This window comes from Mustela putorius, unplaced genomic scaffold (assembly GCF_011764305.1).
Source record: "Mustela putorius furo isolate JIRA1106 unplaced genomic scaffold, ASM1176430v1.1 tig00003988_pilon_pilon_pilon, whole genome shotgun sequence".
NCBI classification, from domain to species: domain Eukaryota; kingdom Metazoa; phylum Chordata; class Mammalia; order Carnivora; family Mustelidae; genus Mustela; species Mustela putorius.
Window position 1 is genome coordinate 2,449,250 of NW_025422127.1, and position 19,884 is coordinate 2,469,133.

The 19,884-nt window shown below is 48.7% G+C and overlaps 1 protein-coding gene across 1 annotated transcript in view; it reads left to right on the forward strand.

Moving 5' to 3' along the window:
* The first annotated feature begins 14,206 nt into the window (after positions 1 to 14,206).
* Positions 14,207 to 19,884, forward strand: part of LRP1 (LDL receptor related protein 1) — a 79,545-nt gene continuing 73,867 nt past the window's right edge. Inside the window, exon 1 of the mRNA XM_004773175.3 lies at positions 14,207 to 14,758. Within this exon, the coding sequence (XP_004773232.1) occupies positions 14,692 to 14,758 (67 nt within the window). The 5' untranslated portion in view covers positions 14,207 to 14,691. The remainder of the gene's footprint in view (positions 14,759 to 19,884) is intronic.

Here is a 19,884-nt window from a genome sequence, read left to right on the forward strand (position 1 = left end):
GCATTATTTTTACAGGCTGGACTAAGGCAGGTAGGAGGAAGGCAGAAGGACTTCCATCCCATATTGGGGACCCCTGATGTGGGGGTAAAAATAGTGCCACAAAGATGAGATATCGGAGGTAAGTGTGTTTATGGGTTTGCCGGGTCTGGAAGGCAGTGGAGTGGAGAGGCTGTCGTCCAAGTGTGGAGATGACAGGTAGGGAACCTAGTCCATGGGTTTGTATGACCAGCAGTGCTGGGATGGCAGTGTATGCACACAAGTGCTCAAGACACATGTTCTCAGGGTGCACCTTGCCTGCAGACTTCCACAGAGAGTAGCTAAATTAGTGAGGGTCTCAGAAGCCCTAAGTTTCCCCGAATGTTGGCAAGAGAAGGAGAGGATTGAATGTAGTCTCTAACTTTGGCTCCTTTGCAGGGTAGAAAGATGAGGACCAAGGGCTGGTTGGAAAACAATATTTATTGTCATCCTCTCTAACTGATTGCACCAATGGGGACACTGTGGTGTCATAGAAAGAACCTAGAATTAATTAATGAACTAATTAATTAATTGAGGACCCAGAATTTAGAGGCAAACCTAGCTTAGATCTGACTCCACTTAAGAGCTTTGTGGCTGTGTCAACCCCTCAAATAGAGTTTAGCAAAACTAACAGTTTAGCAACCACTTAGTAAAACTAAAGGAGGCACTCATCTTCAGGTTGTACAATCGTAGGGTCAGCTAGACTTTCAGTGATGATATCCCCACTTGTGTGACTCTGGGAGTGAGGGCCTTGCTTGCCTCACCCTCCTCCCAGCCCCCAACGGGTCATGAAGATTATATGAGAGTAAACATAGGAAAGAAGAAATTTGTGGTCTGGGGGTCCTGGGTGGCTCCATTGGTTAAGCATCTGCCTTCAGCTTGGTTCACGATCCCAGGATCCTGGAATTGAGCCCCATGTCATTGGGCTCCTTGCTCAGCAGGGAGTCTCTTTCTCCCTCTTCCTCTGCCTGCCACTCCCCCCTACTTGTACTCTCTCTCTGTGTCAAATAAATAAATAGAATCTTAAAAAAGGAAAAAAAAATTGTAGTCTGTATAAAGGGAAGTTTAATAAGCTAACAGTGAGTCAGAAAATAAGTTTGAAGGATATATTAGTTTGCTGGGACTGCCATCACAAAACACCCCAACTTGGCTTGGCTTAAACAACAGAAGCATATTGTCTCACAGTTCGGGGCGCTAGAAGTCCCAGATCAAGGTGTTGGCAGGGTGTCCCTTCAGAGAGCTGAGAGGGAAAATCTGTTCTAGGAGTCATTCCTTGGCTTGTAGATGGCTGTCTTCAGGTTCTCATGGTGTTCTCCCTATATTTGAGACTATCTTCAAATTTCCCCTTTTCGGGGCGCCTGGGTGGCTCAGTGGGTTAAAGCCTCTGCCTTCAGCTCAGGTCATGATCCCAGGGTTCTGGGATCAAGCCCCGCGTTGGGCTCTCTGCTTGGCAGGGAGCCTGCTTCCCCCCACCCCCTCTCTGCCTGCCTCTCTGCCTACTTTTGATCTCTGTCTGTCAAATAAATAAATAAAATCTTTTTTTTTCAAATTTCCCCTTTTCATAAGGACACCAGCCATATTGGCTTAGGGCCCTCATTTTACCTGGATTACCTCTGTAAAGTCCCTATCCCCAAATAAGGTTCATTCTGATGTACTGGGTGAACCTCAAATGAACATGAATTTTTAAGGGCATAGGAGTTCAACATATGAAAATATGAATTAAAAACAATTTTTAGGGGCACCTGGGTAGCTCAGTTGGTTAAATGTCTGACATTTAGTCTTGGCTTAGGTCATGATCTCAGGGTCCCGAGATCACACCCCACGTCATACTCGGCACTCTGTGTGAAGTCTGCTTGTCCCTCTCCCTCCGCTCATCCCTTTGTACTCTCTTTCTTTAGAATAAATAAATAATTTTTAAAATTGTTTTAGGGGTGCCTGGGTGGCTCAGTGGGTTAAACCTCTGCCTTTGGCTCGGGTCATGATCTCAGGGTCCTGGGTTGGAGTCCCGCATCAGGCTCTCTGCTCAGCGGGGAGCCTCTTCCCCCTCTCCCTCTGCCTGCCTCTCTGCCTACTTGTGATCTCTCTCTCTGTCAAATAAAAAAATAGAATCTTTTTAAAAATTTAAAAAATAAAACATTGTTTTAAAGTGATTAAAATAAGTTCTACACCCAATGTGGGATTTGAACTCATGACCCTGAGATCAAGAATCACATGTTGTACTGACTGAGCCAGCTAGGCTCCCTGAAAATATGAATTTTTCAGAGACACAGTTCAGTCCATCACAACGAGCCTTGACCATCACTTTTTAAAAACAAAGTAGAATAGAATAGAAAATATCAGAATGCATCACACAAAGAAAAGGTAAGTATTGTTTAATGAAACTTTTGTTTTTGTTACATCTAAGTATCTGAGTTCTAGGTCTTGATATAACAGATACTTTTTATTGGGGGCTGTGATCACAAAGCAAAGCACCAGTTGTTTGTTGGTAACCACCATGTATCATTTTGCATTGCTTTTAAATTATTGTATGGGTGTTTCCTTCTTTGACAAGAACATAAGCTCCCAGGGGGCGGGGATTCACATCACACTGTCCACACTCCTCTGCAGCTAGGTAAGACAACATGCATTACTGCTAGTGAATTCAAGGACTACCATTTACTGATTCTTTGCTAGGTACCTGTTTTACGTGTTTTACAATCACTCTCTTATATAAGGCCACGTGTTTTACAATCACTCTCTTATATAAGGACTACACTTAGTTATGGATTGATGGCAGGAGCTCAGTGCATTTCACAGACAAGATGAGTGGGTGCCATGTTCAGGAGCACTGGGTAGTGTCCTGGGATTCGTGGAGGATTGAGGGGTAGAAGGAAAGGTCACAGAAGAAGTATGGGAAGCTGCTGTGGATCCCTAGCCAGCTCAGTCTTCCAGGCCTTTGCCATTCTTCCCCAAATTTTCATCCACCTTAACACCAACTCAACACTTAGATTAGATGAAACAGAGGCCATAAATTGGAAACTCCCCCAGTTTCCTCCCCCCAACAAACACATATATTCATCAGCACCTGCCCCTTTCCTGTAGGCTGGGGAGAAAGGGAGTCTCTGTGCCTGCCCTGGCCTGAGGACTGTTCTCCACCTGAGGGACCTCTCCCTCTGCTTCCTCAGGCACTGTTCAATTCATTGTCCCCTCAATCCTCCAAATCTCCAAACTTGCATTCTCTCATTATTACAGCTCTTTACTCTCAGTATATAAACATGTTCAAATCCCCCCATCTTTAAAAAAATAAAATCAAACTGATAACAAACATAGAAAGCCAATCCTCCCAGAATATATGTTAAGTCAACAAAAATTTGTTTGGTGTCTCTTCTCAGTTTCTTTCAGTTGACGGGGAGTCAGATTAGTTAGCAAACAGTGCTATTATGGGATAATCAGGGCTGTGACTCCAGTGAATGACTGGGTACCATGTGGGCCCATAGGAGAGGCATCTAAACTAGGTAGGAGATAGGGGAGATCAGGGAGGGCTTCCTATAAGAGGTGATGCCTGAACTAAATCTTGAAGGAAAAATGGGAGTTATTCTGCCAAAGAATAAAAGGAGAGTTAAACCAGGGAGAGGATCCAGCATGTGCAGGAGTATAGATCTGTGGGAGCATGGTACCTTCTGGAAGTGGGTAGTAGTTGGCAACGGGAAGCATTAGAAAATTTAGACAGGTGAGTAATATGATGCAGTTTGCAGAGAGATCACTCTTGAGACTGTGTAGAGAATGGATTTTAAGTCTAAGTCTGAAGCCAGGAGAACAGTTCCAAAGGTTAGTAATAATGGAGGAAGAGACCATTTCGTGGAGGAGCAGGAGTAAAGCATTGTAGAATCAAGGCTGGTTAGGAAGTGAAGTAAAGACATGAGGAACTGGTGGGTAGGGAAAGAGTCAAGGAACTGGAAATCTCCCCAGACCTAAAGACCAGCCTTCCTGAGAGCAAAGGAAAAAAGAGCTGGAGGGCTGGAATCTTGTATTTGGAGACTAAGGGATGAGATTTCAGTCCTGCTTTCCTGGAGGACACGGTGTAGGTCGTGGCCCTGGGAATGAGTGGCTATGGCAACATGACAGTGAGTCCTTGGAGATGAGGAGGGCAAGGGACCGAGAGACCAGAGTGCTGGCTGGACTACTACATGAGTATCTAGGTTTGCAAAAGACCTGGGGTGGACAGGAATACAGTGGATGAGATGCCAAGGTCTTCAGGGAGTGTGGGCAAGTGACCAGGACAACAGTGGATGACAGCAAAAATAGAATTCACATTTAGTGAAGGTTTATGTGTCTCTTCAATTCCTACCTGAAAATCTAAACACTGTGCATTTTCCTTAACAGTGACACTATGAGGTAAAACTATGTGCCCAAGAGGACAACCATCAACCACATGTGGCTGTTCAATTTTTTTTAAATTAATTAATTTACTTTAGAGAGGGGGAGGGGCTGAGGGAGAAGGAGACAGAAACTCAAGCAGACTCTGCCCTGAGGACGGAGCACGGAGCGTGACGCAAAGCTCTGTCTCATGACTCTGAGATCACAGCCTGAGCCAAAACCAGGAGTCAGTCCCTTAACTGACTAAGCCACCCAGGCGTCCTGTGACTTTTTAATTTTAATTTAAAAATTTAATTTATCAGATAACTAGCCACATTTCAAACACTCAGTAGCCACATATAGCTAATGGCTACTATATTAGCACAGACATGAGTCATTATCATCATCACAGAAAGTCCTATGTGATAGCGCTGATAGCCCTCATTTTACAGAGAAGGAAACTACAATGTGGAAAGGTGAAGTAACCTGCCCAAAGCCAAAGACCGGGCAAATGAGCGAGCTGGAATTTGAACCTAGTGAGTCTGGTGTGATCACCATTGCCCTGAAGTGGTAGGCTACGCATCTTCTCAATGTTTAAACAGGTGGCCCTTAAAAGGTAGGGAATTTATAGGACTACCAAGGTGAGCTCTTGATGGCATCTACTCAGCAGCAAACCTTTCTCCCTGGCTGACGAAGTCTGGATTTGGTACAGGTGTTCCCCTCCCACGCATTCAGGGATGATTCTTACTGGTCTAGCCAATCTCAGTGTAGCCCTTCCCCTCACCAGTAGGACCTTAGGGGGTTCTTGGGAAAGATTCTGTTCTTCAATGCTAAGTTCATTTATAAGGACTGGAACAGTGGTAACCATGGATGGCACTTAGGATAGAGTACAAGCGTGAAGAGGTAGAAAAGTCTTGATGAATCGATCAGCCCTGGATCTATTCTAGAAGTCCTCCATGTTCAATTTACTTTAATGGGGTTTCATGCTGTGGTGCCTGGGTGGCTCAGTTGGTTAAGTGTCTGCCCTTGGCTCAGGTCATAATCCCGGGGTCCTGGGATCAAGTCCTGCCTCCAGCTCCTGGCTCAGTGGGGAGCCTGCTTCTCTCTCTGTCTCTGAGTATGTGCTTGTGCACTCTCTCTCAATCACTCTCAAACAAATAAATAGACTTTTCTTTTTTTAATGGGTTTTGTGTTACTTGCTGCTAGATGTATTCCTAACTGAGACCTGGGTGGAGCTATACTGACTCTTGGAAATGGAGAGTCCCAACGTTGGACTGCCCATGCTCCCACGCTGTGAGAAGATAAGTGATAGCTCGTAACGGAAGAGTGTCCTCAGGGAAGAGCCAGGTTTCAGACAAGCAAAGAGGGCCAAGGACAGTCTGAACCAAGGGTGGATTAGGGTTTTCTGCAAGGAGGGGGGTAGGGAGCAGTGCAAGGGTGGTCAGGAAGAGGAAGCTTAGTGGAGAAGGGTGGACGCCCAATGAGGCCTGCCAAGGATGACAGGATGTGAGCAGTGGCGGGGTCAGCTGATCTCAAGGTTCTGAATGGAGCCCTGGGGCTGTCAGAGGCTTACTGTGGCCAATAGATCTTCACCTCACAGAAGGACAAGTGGCAACCTTGGTGGGTGGGCAAGCATCTCTGGATGGAGTCAACTGTGGTCAGGATTGAGCCTCTGCAAGAAAATTCCAGCCCTCAGCTGGCCCTCTAATTACCATCTTGCCTCTCTGTCTCTCTTCCCCTGTATAACCAAGCTTCTTGGGAAAGTTATTCACATTCACCGTCTTCCCTTCCTCACCTCCTCAGGACACTGCCACCGAGTGGCTGCCCCCAACAGTCAAGATCAATGAAACTGCTCTGGCCCATGTCACACACGTCCATCTACATGCTGGGGACAGTGACCCATCCCTGTCTTTCTCTTGCTGGACCTCTCAGCAGTATTCAACATTGTCAGCCATTTTTTTTTTTTAAGATTTTATTTATTTGACAGAGAGAGAGACATCACAAGTAGGCAGAGAAGCAGGTGGGGGGGTGGGGGAAGCAGGCCCCCTGCTGAGCAGACAGCCCCATGCGGGGCTTGATCCCAGGACCCTGAAATCATGACCTGAGCAGGAGGCAGAGGCTTAACCCACCAAGTCACCCAGGCGCCCCGACTGTCAGCTATTCTTCAGTAAGCTCTCCCCTCATTGGTTTTCCCCGACCCTCTCTTCTAGTCTTCCTCCTACCCCTCTGGGTGCTCCTTCTCAGTCTCCTGTCTCCACAGGCTGTGTCATCTCCTCCACACCCAAGGCTGAAGCATCCCAGCAGCAATGTAATGTGGTGGTTAAAACCATGGCCTCTAGGGCCGGGGCTCCTGGGTTCAAATCCCTACCCTGCCACTCCATTGCTGTATGACATCCAAACCCCCGTTTAAGATATAGATTGTTGGGCGCCTGGGTGGCTCAGTGGGTTAAACCACTGCCTTCAGCTCAGGTCATGATCTCAGGGTCCTGGGATCGAGTCCGGCATTGGGCTCTCTGTTCAGCAGGGAGCCTGCTTCCTCCTCTCTCTCTCTGCCTGCCTCTCTGCCTACTTGTGATCTCTCTCTGTCAAATAAATAAATACAATCTTTAAAAAAGAAAAAAAGATATAGATTGTTATCCTCACCCACCCTCCAGGGGGAGCCACTGTTCTGATCTACCCCACACCCTCCCCAAGGTGGATTAGTTTGTTCTGGAATTCATGTAAATGGGGTAAAACAGGAAGTGCTTTTTCTGTTTGGCTGCTTTTTAATCACCGATGAGTGTTTTGAGACGCATACACGTTGTTGTGTGTATCTGTACTTTGTCCATTTTTACTACTAGGTAGTATCCCACTGTAGAGATAAACAATAGCTTATCTTCTTTTTTTGTTTTTAATGATAGACACCTGGGCTGTAGCCAGTTTTTCGCTATTATATAGAAGACTGCTATGAACATTCTTTTTCAAATCTCTGTTTTCATTTCTCCTGAATAAATAACTAGGAGTATAATTGTTGGGTCATAGGTATATGCTTAGTTTTATAAGAAGTGCTACATATTGTTTCAAACTGATAGTACATTTTATATTCCTAATACTGTGAGTGAGTTCTGGTTACTCTACTTCTCACCAGCATTTGGTATCATGAGTTCTTAAAACTTTAACCATTTTGGTGAGTGTGGCAAATGATGTCATTATGGTTTTAATTTGCATTTTTTTGATGACTAAAGATATTGAACACTTTTCATGTGCTTATTGGCCATTCACACATGTTCTTGTGTGAATTATATGTTCAAATCTCTTGTCCATTTAAAAATATTGGGTTGTCCTTTTATTACCGTATTGTAGAATTTTTTTTTTTCATATCCTGGATACCAGTCCTTTGTCATATCAAATTTTGCTTACCCATTTGGCTTGCTTATTCATTTTCTTAATGGCCTCTTTTGATAAAGAAAAGTTTTAAATCTTGATGTTTCTTTTATGGTTATTGCTTTCTTCAAGACATTTTTTTTAACCTCCAAGTCATGAAGATATTCTACAAGTTTGTAATTCTAGCTGTTATGCCTTAGTCCTTTGATCCATCTTGAATTAATTTTTGCATATAGTATGAAGTGGGGATCAAGTTTCACTTATTTCTTCCTTATGGATATTCAGTGGTTCCTGCAGCATTTGTTGAAAAGACATTCCTTTCCCCAGTGGATTGCTTTGACACCTTTGTCAAAATCAAATGACCTTTAAGTGTGGGTCTATTTCTGGCCTCTCTTATTCTGTTCCATGGATCTGTTTGTCAACGCTTAATGCCAGTACTGCATTGTCTTGATTACTGACGCTTATAAGTCTTGAAGTCAGGTAATACAAGTCTTCTAACATTGGGATTTCAGGAGCTCTTCAGGTGATCCTATTGTGCAGACAACATTTGCGAACTTTGACAGCGTCCCGATGAGAGGAAGTCTCCAGTACTAGCTTTCTCTGTCACTATCCTCTAGGCTGACATGACAGAACAACTAATGTACTTGATCCTAACTCCTTAGTCTGGAATCCTCTTCCCCTTCAACTGTATGGCTGATGCATTGGGACTGCATCAATTTCTCACTTGGCTCCCCACTACTTCTAGAAAAAAGAAATTCTACCTACTTAGTGTGGCCAAAATCACCCTTCATGATTAGGATCCCTGGTATTTCATCCATTACCATTCCCAATAAATTTATTGAACTTCAGCCATATCATATTTGCCATTTTTTTGTTTTAAACTTCCTCATGCCTCTATGTCTTTGCCTATCCTCCAGCCTAAAACACACTTTCCTCCTGTCATTCACTGCTTGTCATCTTCTTCCTCTGTTAGCATGTAGTTTGGCATCATCCTCCAAGCTCTGCTTTGATCCCTTTATCTGGAAGAGTTATCCTGCTCTGGTTCCGTCTGTTCTTTACCTTTATCACAGGCATTAGGCACTGTGTTGTGATTGTCAATCATCAGGCTGAGCAATCCCACCAAGGCTGAGACTGTGTTTCCACCTCTTGTCCCCAGTACACACCTAGAAACATGTCCAGCACATATGAGGTACCCAATAAATGTTGATTAAGTGAATGAAAACTGGGCTCCAATCTGCACTGTGATTCCCTGAGCCTCCATTGTTTTCTCTGCAAACCGGAAATAACACCTATGCCACAAGGTGGTTGTGAGACATAAGTGAGCTAATCCATGTAAAATCCATTGCGTGGGCTTGGTACAAGGTAACCGTTCAATAAATCTTGGTTCTTGGGCTCAATCAGTTAAGCGTCCCACTCCGTTTCTGCTCAGGTCATAATCTCAGGTCATCTCAGGGTCATCTCAGGGATCTAGCCCACGATCCAGTTCCGTGCTTCTCTCCCTCTCTGCCTCCCCCTGCTCAAGCTCTCGCTCTTCCTCTCTCTCTCTCTCACTATAAAATAAGTAAGTCCTTAAAAAATAAAAAGAAATCTTGATTCACTTCCCACCTTCCACCTGACCCTTCCAAGACCTCTTTCCTAGTCACACTTCTTCAACTAGCCACTAGGTGGTATCAGTCTCAGGCCTGACATTCAGTCCCAGAGCGACTGCCTCAATACCCCATCCCAGGGCAGGTTATACTTAGACAGGTAAGGGAGATATTTCATAATTTGCTGGGAGATCCAAAAAGAAGATACCCTCTTTCTGCACCAACTTTTTTGCCCACTGTCACCATTCTAGGTATCCCAAATATGGATCGCAGAGCATTCCTCCTTGATTTCCCACTATTTGGGTTATAATTCCAACCCAAGGATTCAAAGGAAGAAACTTCTTAAGAACAAAAGGGGCGTGGGGCGCCTGGCTGGTTCAGTCAGTAGAGCATGTGACTCTAAATCTTGGGACTTTAAATTCAAGCCCTATGTTGGGAGTAGAGATTATTTAAAAATACAAAGCCTTTAAAAAAATATAAAAGTGGGTCAAGCTTAACTGATGTATACTTGCTAAATAAAAATTGTATATGTTTGGGGCATGTAGGTGCCTCAGTGGGTTAAGCCTCTGGGCTCAGGTCATGATCTCAGGGTCCTAGGATGAAGCCCCACATCGGGCTCTCTGCTCAGCAGGGAGCCTGCTTCCCCCCTCTCTCTGCCTGCCTCTCTGCTTACTTGTGATCTCTCTCTCTCTCTGTCAAATAAAAAAATCTTTAAAACATTGTATATATTTAAAATGTAAAGAAAAAATATAGAAGTGGGATGATAAGAAGCTGAGGCAAGTGTTTATAGTCATATCTCCTTTGACAGTGAATAATCAGATTGTCTCTTCTCCCAGGGCAGGTACCCCTAGTCCTAACACTCCTATTAGTCTCTCCAACACTCCTATTAGCCTCCTCCATACTGGATGGATATAAAGAAGTAAAAGTTATGATCTTTGCCCTTAAGGAGTTTATGGTCTCCTGGTGGGCACAGAACTCCCAAACTGAGTGCTAAATTCTAGGTATTGAGGCTATCTTGAGTGCAAGTTTGGAAGAGGATAGGAGAGCTTTTCTGGGGAGGGAAAAGAGAAGGTGGGAGAACAGTATAATTAAAGGCTCAGGTGGAAATAAGCATTCTCTCATTTTACAGAGATACTCTCAGCAGTTCGCATACTGGAAATAACCCAAGAGTGCAACAATCCCAGTAGACTGTGGAGTAGCCAAGTCAGGAGAGTCCAAGTAGCTGATCTAGAGAGCAAGCTAGATATGTGTGTTTAATGTGGCAAGAGATCAAGGTAAGTTAATTGAAAAAAGCAATTTCCAGAACAGTAGAATTGTATGAATTCATTTGTGGTTTCAAAGGATGAAGGATGGGATGCCTGGGTGGCTCAGTCAGTTAGGTGTCTGCCTTCAGCTCTGGTCATGAACCCAGAGTCCTGGAATCGAGTCTTGCATCAGGCTCCATGCTCAGTGGGGAGCCTGCTTCTCCCTCTGCCTGCCACTGCCCGTTGCTTGTGCACTTTCTCCCTCTCTTTGACAAATGAATAAATAAAATTTTTTAAAAAATAAGTAAAAAGGGATGAAAGATGTTTATTTATATATTTTTTTGCCATTAGAAAGAACTTTAGGGGTGCCTGGGTGGCTCACTCAGTTAAGTGTCTGACTCTTGATTTTGACTCAGGTCATGATCTTGGGGTTTGTAAGATCAAGCCCCACCTCAGGCTCCCCGCTGGGTGTGAAATCCGCTTAAGATTTTTTTTTTTAAGATTTTTTTTTTTTAATGTATTTATTTGACAGAGAGAGATCACGAGCAGGCAGGCAGAGAGAGAGAGAGAGAGAGGAGCAGGAAGCAGGCTCCCCACTGAGCAGGGAGCCCGATGCGGGACTCGATCCCAGGACCCTGAGATCATGATCTGAGCCGAAGGCAGAGGCTTTAACCCACTGAGCTACCCAGGCGCCTCGCCCCCACTTAATATTTTCTATCTCTCCCTCTGCCCTTCTCCCCCTAAAAAATAAAATTAAATTTAAAAATTATAAATAGGGGTACCTGGGTGGCTCAGTGGGTTAAGCCTCTGCCTTTGGCTCAGGTCATGATCTCAGGGTCCTGGGATCAAGCCCCACATCAGGCTCTCTGAAATAAATAAAATCTTTTAAAAATTTTATAAATAAAATGGGATGCCTGGGTGGCTCAGTCAGTTAAGCGTCTGCCTTTGGTTCAGGTCATGATCCTGGGGACCTGGGATCAAGTCCCATGTTCGGCTCCCTGCTCAGCTAGGATCCTGCTTCTCCATCTTCCTGCCGCCCTCCGCCCCCACGTGTGCTCTCTCTCCCTCTCTCTCTGACATATAAATTTTTTAAAATTATAAATAAATTAAAAAAAAAAACACCTTCTGAAGGAGGCCCAAGGAACTTTTTTTTTAAAGATTTAATTTATTTATTTGACAGACAAAAATCACAAGTAGGCAGAAAGGCAGGCACAGAGAGACGGGGAAGCATGCTCCCTGCTGAGCAGAGCCCATGGGCTCAATCCCAGGACCCTGGGATTATGACCTGAGCTGAAGGCAGAGGCTTTAACACACTGAGCAACCCAGGTGCCACTCCTGAGGAACTCTTAATAGTGGTCACTGTGAGAGTGGGACTGAAGAGTAAGATCTTGGAGTATAGCAAGTTTACTTTCACCTTCCTATACTTCCTACACTCTTCCTGTACCTTTCTATACTCCTTGATTTTTTTAAACTAAGTATTACCACGTCTAACAGGTAAAGAATTCACATTTGATTCAGTGGTCTACAGATAACCAGCAGAGTTTCGCCACCCAGGACGAGACACAGAGAAAACAGTTTCAGGAAGATTCTCTTGTGGTAGATTAGATACCAGAGAAAAAAGAATGAGATGTCCTTCACAGCTCTGTTGGGCTATACATGTGGTGACTCCAGATAGCTTTTTCCTTTCAGAGCTGCCAGAAGTCTGTTTCACTTGGACCACAATATTAGGGGGATGGGGGGAGGGTGAGGGGGTCCTTGGAAAGGAAGGAAGCTAGTAGACATTCATTAAAAACAGTGAGCCCATTATGGTGTTAGCTCATGAGGGCTGGATTAAAAGATGAATATGACCCCAACCCTGCCCAGAGAATTTCTCTGGCAATGGTAATGGAGAAAATCTGAGCTGTATTTCAAAGGACAAAATGACATGCCTTGAGCACAAGCTTGCAGGATTGGATGTAGAAGAGAAAGGCCTGATGAGGAACTGGCAAAAATGTCTTAAGTTTCTATCCCAGGGGGGGCACCTGGGTGGATCAGTCAGTTAAACATCTGCTTTCGGCTCAGGTCATGATCCTGGGATCGAACCCCTCCTCAGGCTCCCTACTTGGTGAGAGCCTGCTTCCCCCTCTCCTCCCTGCTTGTGCTTTCTCTCACTATCTCTGTCACTATCTGTTTCTCTCTCAAATAAATAAAACCTTTTAAAAAAAGTTTCTAGCCCAGGAGACTAAAAGCAAGTGACCTTGGTCCTGAGCAAAGTGAGCCCAAAGGATGTTCTGTTCCGGGGGAAAGGTCCAGTTCCTTCTGGATTCTCGCTTTCATTGTCATCAGTGGGACAAGTCCTCCATGCTGCTCTGCTTTTTGCCAGGGACAGACTGGTGTGAGGACTTGGGGTCCTTCCCATTCCTCAAGTAGAATTTAAAAAGCAAGACGGGTGGTGCAATCCCAATCCTCTCTCATCTCTAACGTCAATTTCTGTCCGGCAGTCAACCTTGCCTACTGCCTCCCTGAACTCTGATTTCCAGACACCAGAAAGTCAGACACCCAAGGTCCAACCTTAAAACACCGCCCAGAAGGGGGCAGTGGCCAGAACCACATCCACCCAGCTCTGGGAACCGCCCGGCGCCTTCACGACTCAAAGGAGCACTCCCCGTGCGGGCTCGAGGCCCGGACAAAGGTCCGACACTCAGCAGCCATCTCAGAACCCGAGGCCTGGAAGCAGGGGGTCACAGTCCCGCGTCTTATTCCAAAGCCCTGTTGCTCGGAATCTAATACCCCGATTTGGTGGGAAGTCAATCTGAAGGTAAAGAAAAACCAAAACACCAAACAAAACATAATAAATGAACCCAGACCTCTTGGGGTGAAGAGGGGTGGCCCTTTCTCAACCCCACCCGCTGGTGACTCACCTCCCTCCAAACCAGGGCTCGCCCCTCCCGCGCCCGGTGCCAGGCGAACAGGGTGGGGCGGGTACTAAGGTGGGCTCCATCCCCAAGCCCTGGGCGGACGGACAAGCTCCGGCGTGTCCCCACGGGTGTCCCTGTTTACTCTAAGCCCCGGAGCAAGGTGGGGGCGGGCCCTCGCAGCCCCTCCCCCACCCCGCCCCCCTTCTCCAAAAGCCCCAATCCCGGTCTTGGTTTTACAAAGTCTCCAAATCAAACCTCAGCTTTTCTCCGTATCTTCCTCGCGGACTGGCGGCCTCTACCCCACTCCGGGGAGGAGAGGCACAGTCAGGGTTCCCCGAGGAAATCAGGCCTCGGCCCGAATCCCGGGGTCTCGGATCCCTAGACGGAGCCTGAACTCCCACGGCATGACACAGAGTTTCAAAGAGAAGCCCCTCAGCCCTCGCCCACTGCCCAATCTCCCCTCGGCCCTTTAGCTCTCTGAGGCACGAGGGAGAAAGGCCCAGTCAGGGGAGAAGGCGCTCCAGGCCCCAAACTGGCTAGAGGGGGCCCGGGGACCTCCACTCCCGGACCGCTGGCCAGAGCTCCAAATATTGTCGCTGCTCCGACTCCCCCTCCTCAGGGCAGCGCGCCAAATCGGCGCATGCGCACTCACAGGATTGCCGCGTAGCTCTTTCTCCCCCACCCCTTTCTTTCCCCGCCCCTTCTCTCCCTCCCTCCTTTGCCCGTCCCCTCCCTCTACCCCCCTCATCCCCCCCCCCCCCCGTCGCGGCACCTCAGTCCGGGGAACAGTGGTGCGAGCTCCAGGCCCGTGCACTGAGGAGGCGGAAACCGGGGGAGCCCCCAGAGCTCCATCAGGCCCCTTCCAAAGGCTCCCCCACCCGGTCCACGCCCCCCACCCCCTACCCCGCCTCCTCCCAATTGTGCATTTTTGCAGCCGGAGGCGGCTCGGAGATGGGGCTGTGAGCTTCGCTCGGGGAGGGGGAAAGAGGGGAGAAGAGAAAAGCTGGGGGTGAAGGGTTTGGATTTGGGAGTAGGGGGCGGGCGCACCCCCGTCAGCAGGCCCTCCCCAAGGGGCTCTGAACTCTACCTCTTCACCCACGCCCCTGATGCTCTTTGCTTAAGGATAAGATAAGAATAGAGGAGGAGGAGGGGAGAAGGAGGAAAAAGGGGGACCCCCCAATTGGGGGGGGGCGACGGCAAGAAGTAGCAGGCCCAGAGGGGAGGGGGCTGCTGCTTGCATCAGCCCACACCATGCTGACCCCGCCGCGGCTGCTGTTGCTGCCCCTGCTCTCAGCTCTCGTCGCGGCCGCTATCGACGGTGAGTGAGATTCCGCGGCCCCCTTGGACCCCTGGGGACACCCACCCCCAGCCCCCACTCCTGCGCTCAGATGGGGAAGGGAGACGCGGGAGGGGGTGCCTTTTGTTATCCCAGTCCAGCTGACACAGCAGCGGCCCGACTGGGGGCGGGGATGGGGGTCTGATTTGGAGGATGGGGGCCCTGGGCAAATGATGCTTCCGGGACCCCCCAGCCCAAACAAAGACCAGAGGCCTGGGAAGGGAGAAGAGGGCTCCCCCTTTTTCTGATTCTGGGATCGAGAGGCCTTCTCTTCCTATATCTGGTTGGGGAGGGCCTCCTCCTCCCCTACATCCTCCACCCGCCCCCCCCCATCTGAAATGTGAAGGAATCCGGATTTGCAATGTACGGCTGCAAAAGGGGGCGGGAGGGGGGGCGCTTTGCAGTGGCCTCTGAATCTGGAAGGGAAGCTGGGTCAGGGTTGCCCCGCTGGGCAGAGGGCAGGCAGGCCGGGGAAGGCTGTGGGTGGGGAGAGGGAGGGCCGCGGGGAGGGCCCCCTGCTTGGGTGTGGAATCTGGGCCCTGGAGACCAGGCTTTGGAGGCCTGGGTCCAGGATCCAGCGGGGCTGCCCGCCTGGGTTCCTAAGTGGGCACTTCCCCCTCTCAGGGCCTCTGTCAGTAGCCTGGATAGGGCTGTTGGGGGTGGGGGGCAGCGATGCTATGTGACTTTGAATTTTCCTTCTTAATTCCTGGGAGCTTTGAGATGAAAAAACGTCAGATGTCATCATTGGGGAAGGGGACTGGAGAATGGCCTGGAATGCTGAGGTGGGAGGGAGGAGGAAGGCTGCTTTCTCCCTGACTTCTGGTTTGATCACAGTTTAGACTGGAAGGAGAGTTGGAGGTTGGATGGGGGTTATGGCTATGCCCCTGCCCCTCAATTCCTTGCTCCTTTAGTAAATGTGTTTATTTATCTCCATCATTTCCCCATTTCCCACCCCCCCAACCCCCACCCCAACACACACACTTTGTATACTGTAGTTGGGCTTTGGCTAGGACATAGTCCTTTTGGGGAAATGAGGTGCCCCCTGTCCCCCTTTATGTCAGCTATTTTTCTTTTCCTTGTGAGTCACTGGTTCAAGTCTTGCCTAAGCTTTGAGCTGGGATCATGGGGTTGGGCTGGGCTGGGCCCCTGATTTGAGGAGGGTGGAATCTTATCCCTTCCTCTCATTTTAATCCATCCATCCCGGGGAAAAAACTGGGTCCAATACCATCATGCACCCCTCCTCCATCTTCTAAATTTTGCCAGGTTGGAATTGGGAAAGTTTTTCTCTGAAATCAGATTATCTCTCCTCCTGCCCTCCCCTCCCCCCAACTTGCTCCAGTTTGAGGAGAGAGGTTAGAGGGTTAGGAAGTAACTGTGCCCAGAAAGTATTTTCCGTGACACCCCCCCCAACAAGATGCCATCTTGGGGGAATGTCTGTCCCCTTCCCCACCACTACCTCAATTATCTGCCCAAGAGGAGGAAAGAGGCGCTCTCCTGAGTATTCTCTAGACCAGCCCTCACAGGCAGCTCTAGCCCATGATTTCCTTGTTATACATGTTCTTTCCTCTTTTTCTCAACCCAGTGAGGTGGAAGGGGAAACTAAGGCAGAAAGGTTCAGGTGCATGACTTCTAGGAGGAATAGAAAAAAAAATTTTAAGAGTCCCCCCAGGAACCCCATGATGGAGGGTGGATGGAGTTAGGCAAAAGCAAGAGGGGTCTCTGTGGAAAGCAGAAAAGGTTCCCAGCCCACTCAGGAAGGGCACCAGGTTGCCTCACACCCAAGGTTCTAAGCATGGTTCTATTTACCACGCTCTAGGTTGGTTGGTGGTGGGTGGAAGTGGGAGATACTGGTCATGTTCTCCTTAACTGTCTCCCAGCCCTTTCTTAAAATCTCCACTGTGCCCACATCTGTAACCCAGCTCAAACTAAACTGTATCCAAAGTCCCGGGAAGAGGACCCCTCCCCAGGCACACTCTACTACTCTTCCCTTGGGAATGGGAATATGAACCATTGGTTCCGCCCCACTCTGAAGGGTGGTAAAGGGGAATTGCACAGACCTGTAGGGCCAGTGCTATCCAGCCCGGCCTAGAGGATTCTCTTATCTCTACCCCTGCCCTCATGCCTTGGGCCCACAGACATGGAACGTTCTTTGCTTTCCAAAGAAGGAAACCTCCTGACCCCAGATACCTTAGTGTTGAACCTTTCTTTCTGCTGCTATCACAGGCCTTGCTGCTTTCCCCCCTACAAGAGCAGCCCTAGGGGCCTTCCCCACCTCTTCTGCTTTGTCGGCTGTGCCTGAACCCACACGGGGTTCCCTTCTTTTGGGGGAGCAGTGTCACCCCGCTAGTAAGCAGAATTGAGTGGGGTTGCTACCAGGGAGGATGGGGACACAGATGAGGTGGGGGATGGGCAAGGGAGTTATTGAGGACCGTGCTGAGACTAGGATTATCTTGGTGTGGGAAGGGCAGCCCCAGCAGACCAGGCTCAGGGAAGGCAGACTCCCTCCTTCTCTCCACACCCCTCTCCATCTTCTCTCCACACCCCCTTGAGCCAGTGTATTACCAGTTATCAGACAAGCGGCACAGCTGAAGTGAGTTATGAGGCTGAGGTGTTTGCCTCCTGGCTCTCTGAGAGAAGGTTCCAAACTCCTTTTTTCCCCAGCCAGACCCAGATCCTTGAACACTTCCCTTCCTCCTGGTCTTTCAAAGTGGGAATGTGTAGTGCATTGATTTGGGGATGGGAGGCGTATTTTGATGTTTGAGGCTACTTCACAAGACTTCCTTTTCGTCCAGTCTTGCTCCCCCTTCCTCCATTTTCTCCATATATATAATTAACCCCCCTCAACCTCTCTACCATCACTGAGCTTCTTAAGGATGCAGCTGGGGTCCTGGCCAGAACCAGCCCTGGTCCGCATCCCTCTCAACTCTTCCAAACAACTCCCTCGTGGAAGCCCTTCTTTACGCAAGTCTAACTTTCTTTCCTCCTGCTGCCGTCTTAGCCTTTCCACATCAGAACCCCAAGCTTATTGCCCTTCAGTCATCTCTTGCCAGGGTTCCCTCACTCTGTGGACTCTCCAGCCTTTAAGCCTTCTGGCTCTGGACTGGGGGGAATCTGGGTGCAGTTGATTGGGCCCATACAAGGTCCTTGACCTAGTGGAGCTGGGCTCTGTGGGTGAACATTTGGAGAACTTAGTCCTACCCCACTGTGTTCAGTCCCAGATTTTAGCCCAGTTAGCAGGATCCTGCATTGTTTGGAGAAGGAAGCAGTTGGGCTCTGGAGTGCTTCCGGTGCCGTGACCCCCGGCACCAGTGGAAAACCTCGCCAGGAAAGAGGTGCCGGATAGTGGTGGGGGAGAGGTATTTATTTGTACCTCTTCCTCCCTCAGGAGAGAGGAGAACCTCTCCCAGGCCTTGGCTTCCCTGGCTGAAGCGCTCCGGTCTTCTTCCCCCACCTCCCTATTCTGTGGGAGGCATTAACCCCTGTTCTGGATACCCCTTGGGTCACACACTGCTAGGACAGGGACTCTGTCTCCCTAAGTCAGGATATATGCTGTCCCCACCCTACTCTGAGTCTCAGGGGGCTTATTATTTTCTGGGTTCATCCCAAGACAACGGTGCCATTATCGTGGCAACTTCTGGGCTGAGACCCCTTCCTGTCTATTTTTCCTCCATCTGCTGTCATTCGTTTGTGCTGTCTTGGCTCCTTGGGACCTCTCACTGTCTCTCATCCTCTCTGTTCATCTCTCTCTGTTGCCTACCCTTTGTGGCATTCTCTTATCCCTTTTGGTCTCCCTTGCTTGATTTGTCTCTGTCTTTATCTACCTCCATCCAGGCCTGTGGGGGTCCCCAAAAGTACCTGGGAACTGGCGTCTTTCCTGGGCTTTCCCACATGCTCTGCAGTTCGCCCCTCGTCGTTTTGGAGTCATTCTCCCCTCCCAGGTCGGAGTCTGAATGTCCCATTCTGCAGTTCCCTCTCTGCTTTCCTCCAAACTGTTCTCTCTTCTTCCCCCTCCGCTAAGTTTAGGAATGGGTTTTGGAGAGAATGTTTCTGGAGGAAGGGAACTTGATACCCTTCGTGGGCTGAGTAACAGGGGAAAGGAGATCTGTCAGAGGAAAGGGGGAGGTTAGACTTCTGGCAGAACTTCCTTATGACCTGAGAACTGGAGAAAGGTGTGGGAAATAAGTCGGGGGCTCAGAGCTTCTCCTTCTGCTGAGCATAAACGATGTGTGTGTGTGTGTGTGTGTGTGTGTGTGTGTGTGTGTAAGTCGGGGGCTCAGAGCTTCTCCTTCTGCTGAGCATAAACGATGTGTGTGTGTGTGTGTGTGTGTGTGTGTGTGTGTGTGTTGGGGGATAGGTGGAGCGGGCTCGTAAAGGCCTGGTGAGAGATATAGGATGAACTCCGGAGGCCTTCAAGGGCTCCGAATTTTACTTATGGGGAAAGGAAAAGATGGTGGGGAGGTCACTGGTCAGACTAATGTCCTGCTGAGTCAATATTGACTCAGGATGGAGGGGGAGACCCTTCCCCTTCCCTGGCAATCCAAGCCATCCCGTCTGTACGTCCGTCCAGGCCGCAAAGCAGAGGCCCAGACTCAGGAATGACAAAAATGTGTCTGAGCCTCACTGAGCTGCGGGGAAGGAGCCACCGGGTAACACCCAAAATACATAAAATTCAGTAAAAAGCTCTCGGTTTGGGTCTGTGAGGCCCTGCTGCCCCACCCCGTGTGTTTGAAAGCTTAGATTCTTGCAGGCTCTAACCCCAGCTCCTGACCTCCCCCCAGGCTCCTCAGTTCCCTTAGATAGCTCCTGTGGTTCCCTTTAGAGAATATCCCCCCAGCCAAGGGCCTATCTCTCCTTCTGCTGCGTCTGCTCTTGAACAGGGCCTCAGGGTCTGTTTCACGCTTTCCTGGCCTCAAGTCTCCTGGTCTTATAGGAAGAAGTGCCATCTGAGGCCTCAGCTTCCTTCCTCACCCTCACTGCTCCCAAAAGGATCAATGGCTGGGTCTCCTGCTCTGGAGAAGACTCCCTCAGGGTCTGTTCTTTCCTGTCATCCTCCCTTCTCTGGCCAGGCACTCTTACCCTCTCTTCCCCACCCCACCCCCAAGGTCCCA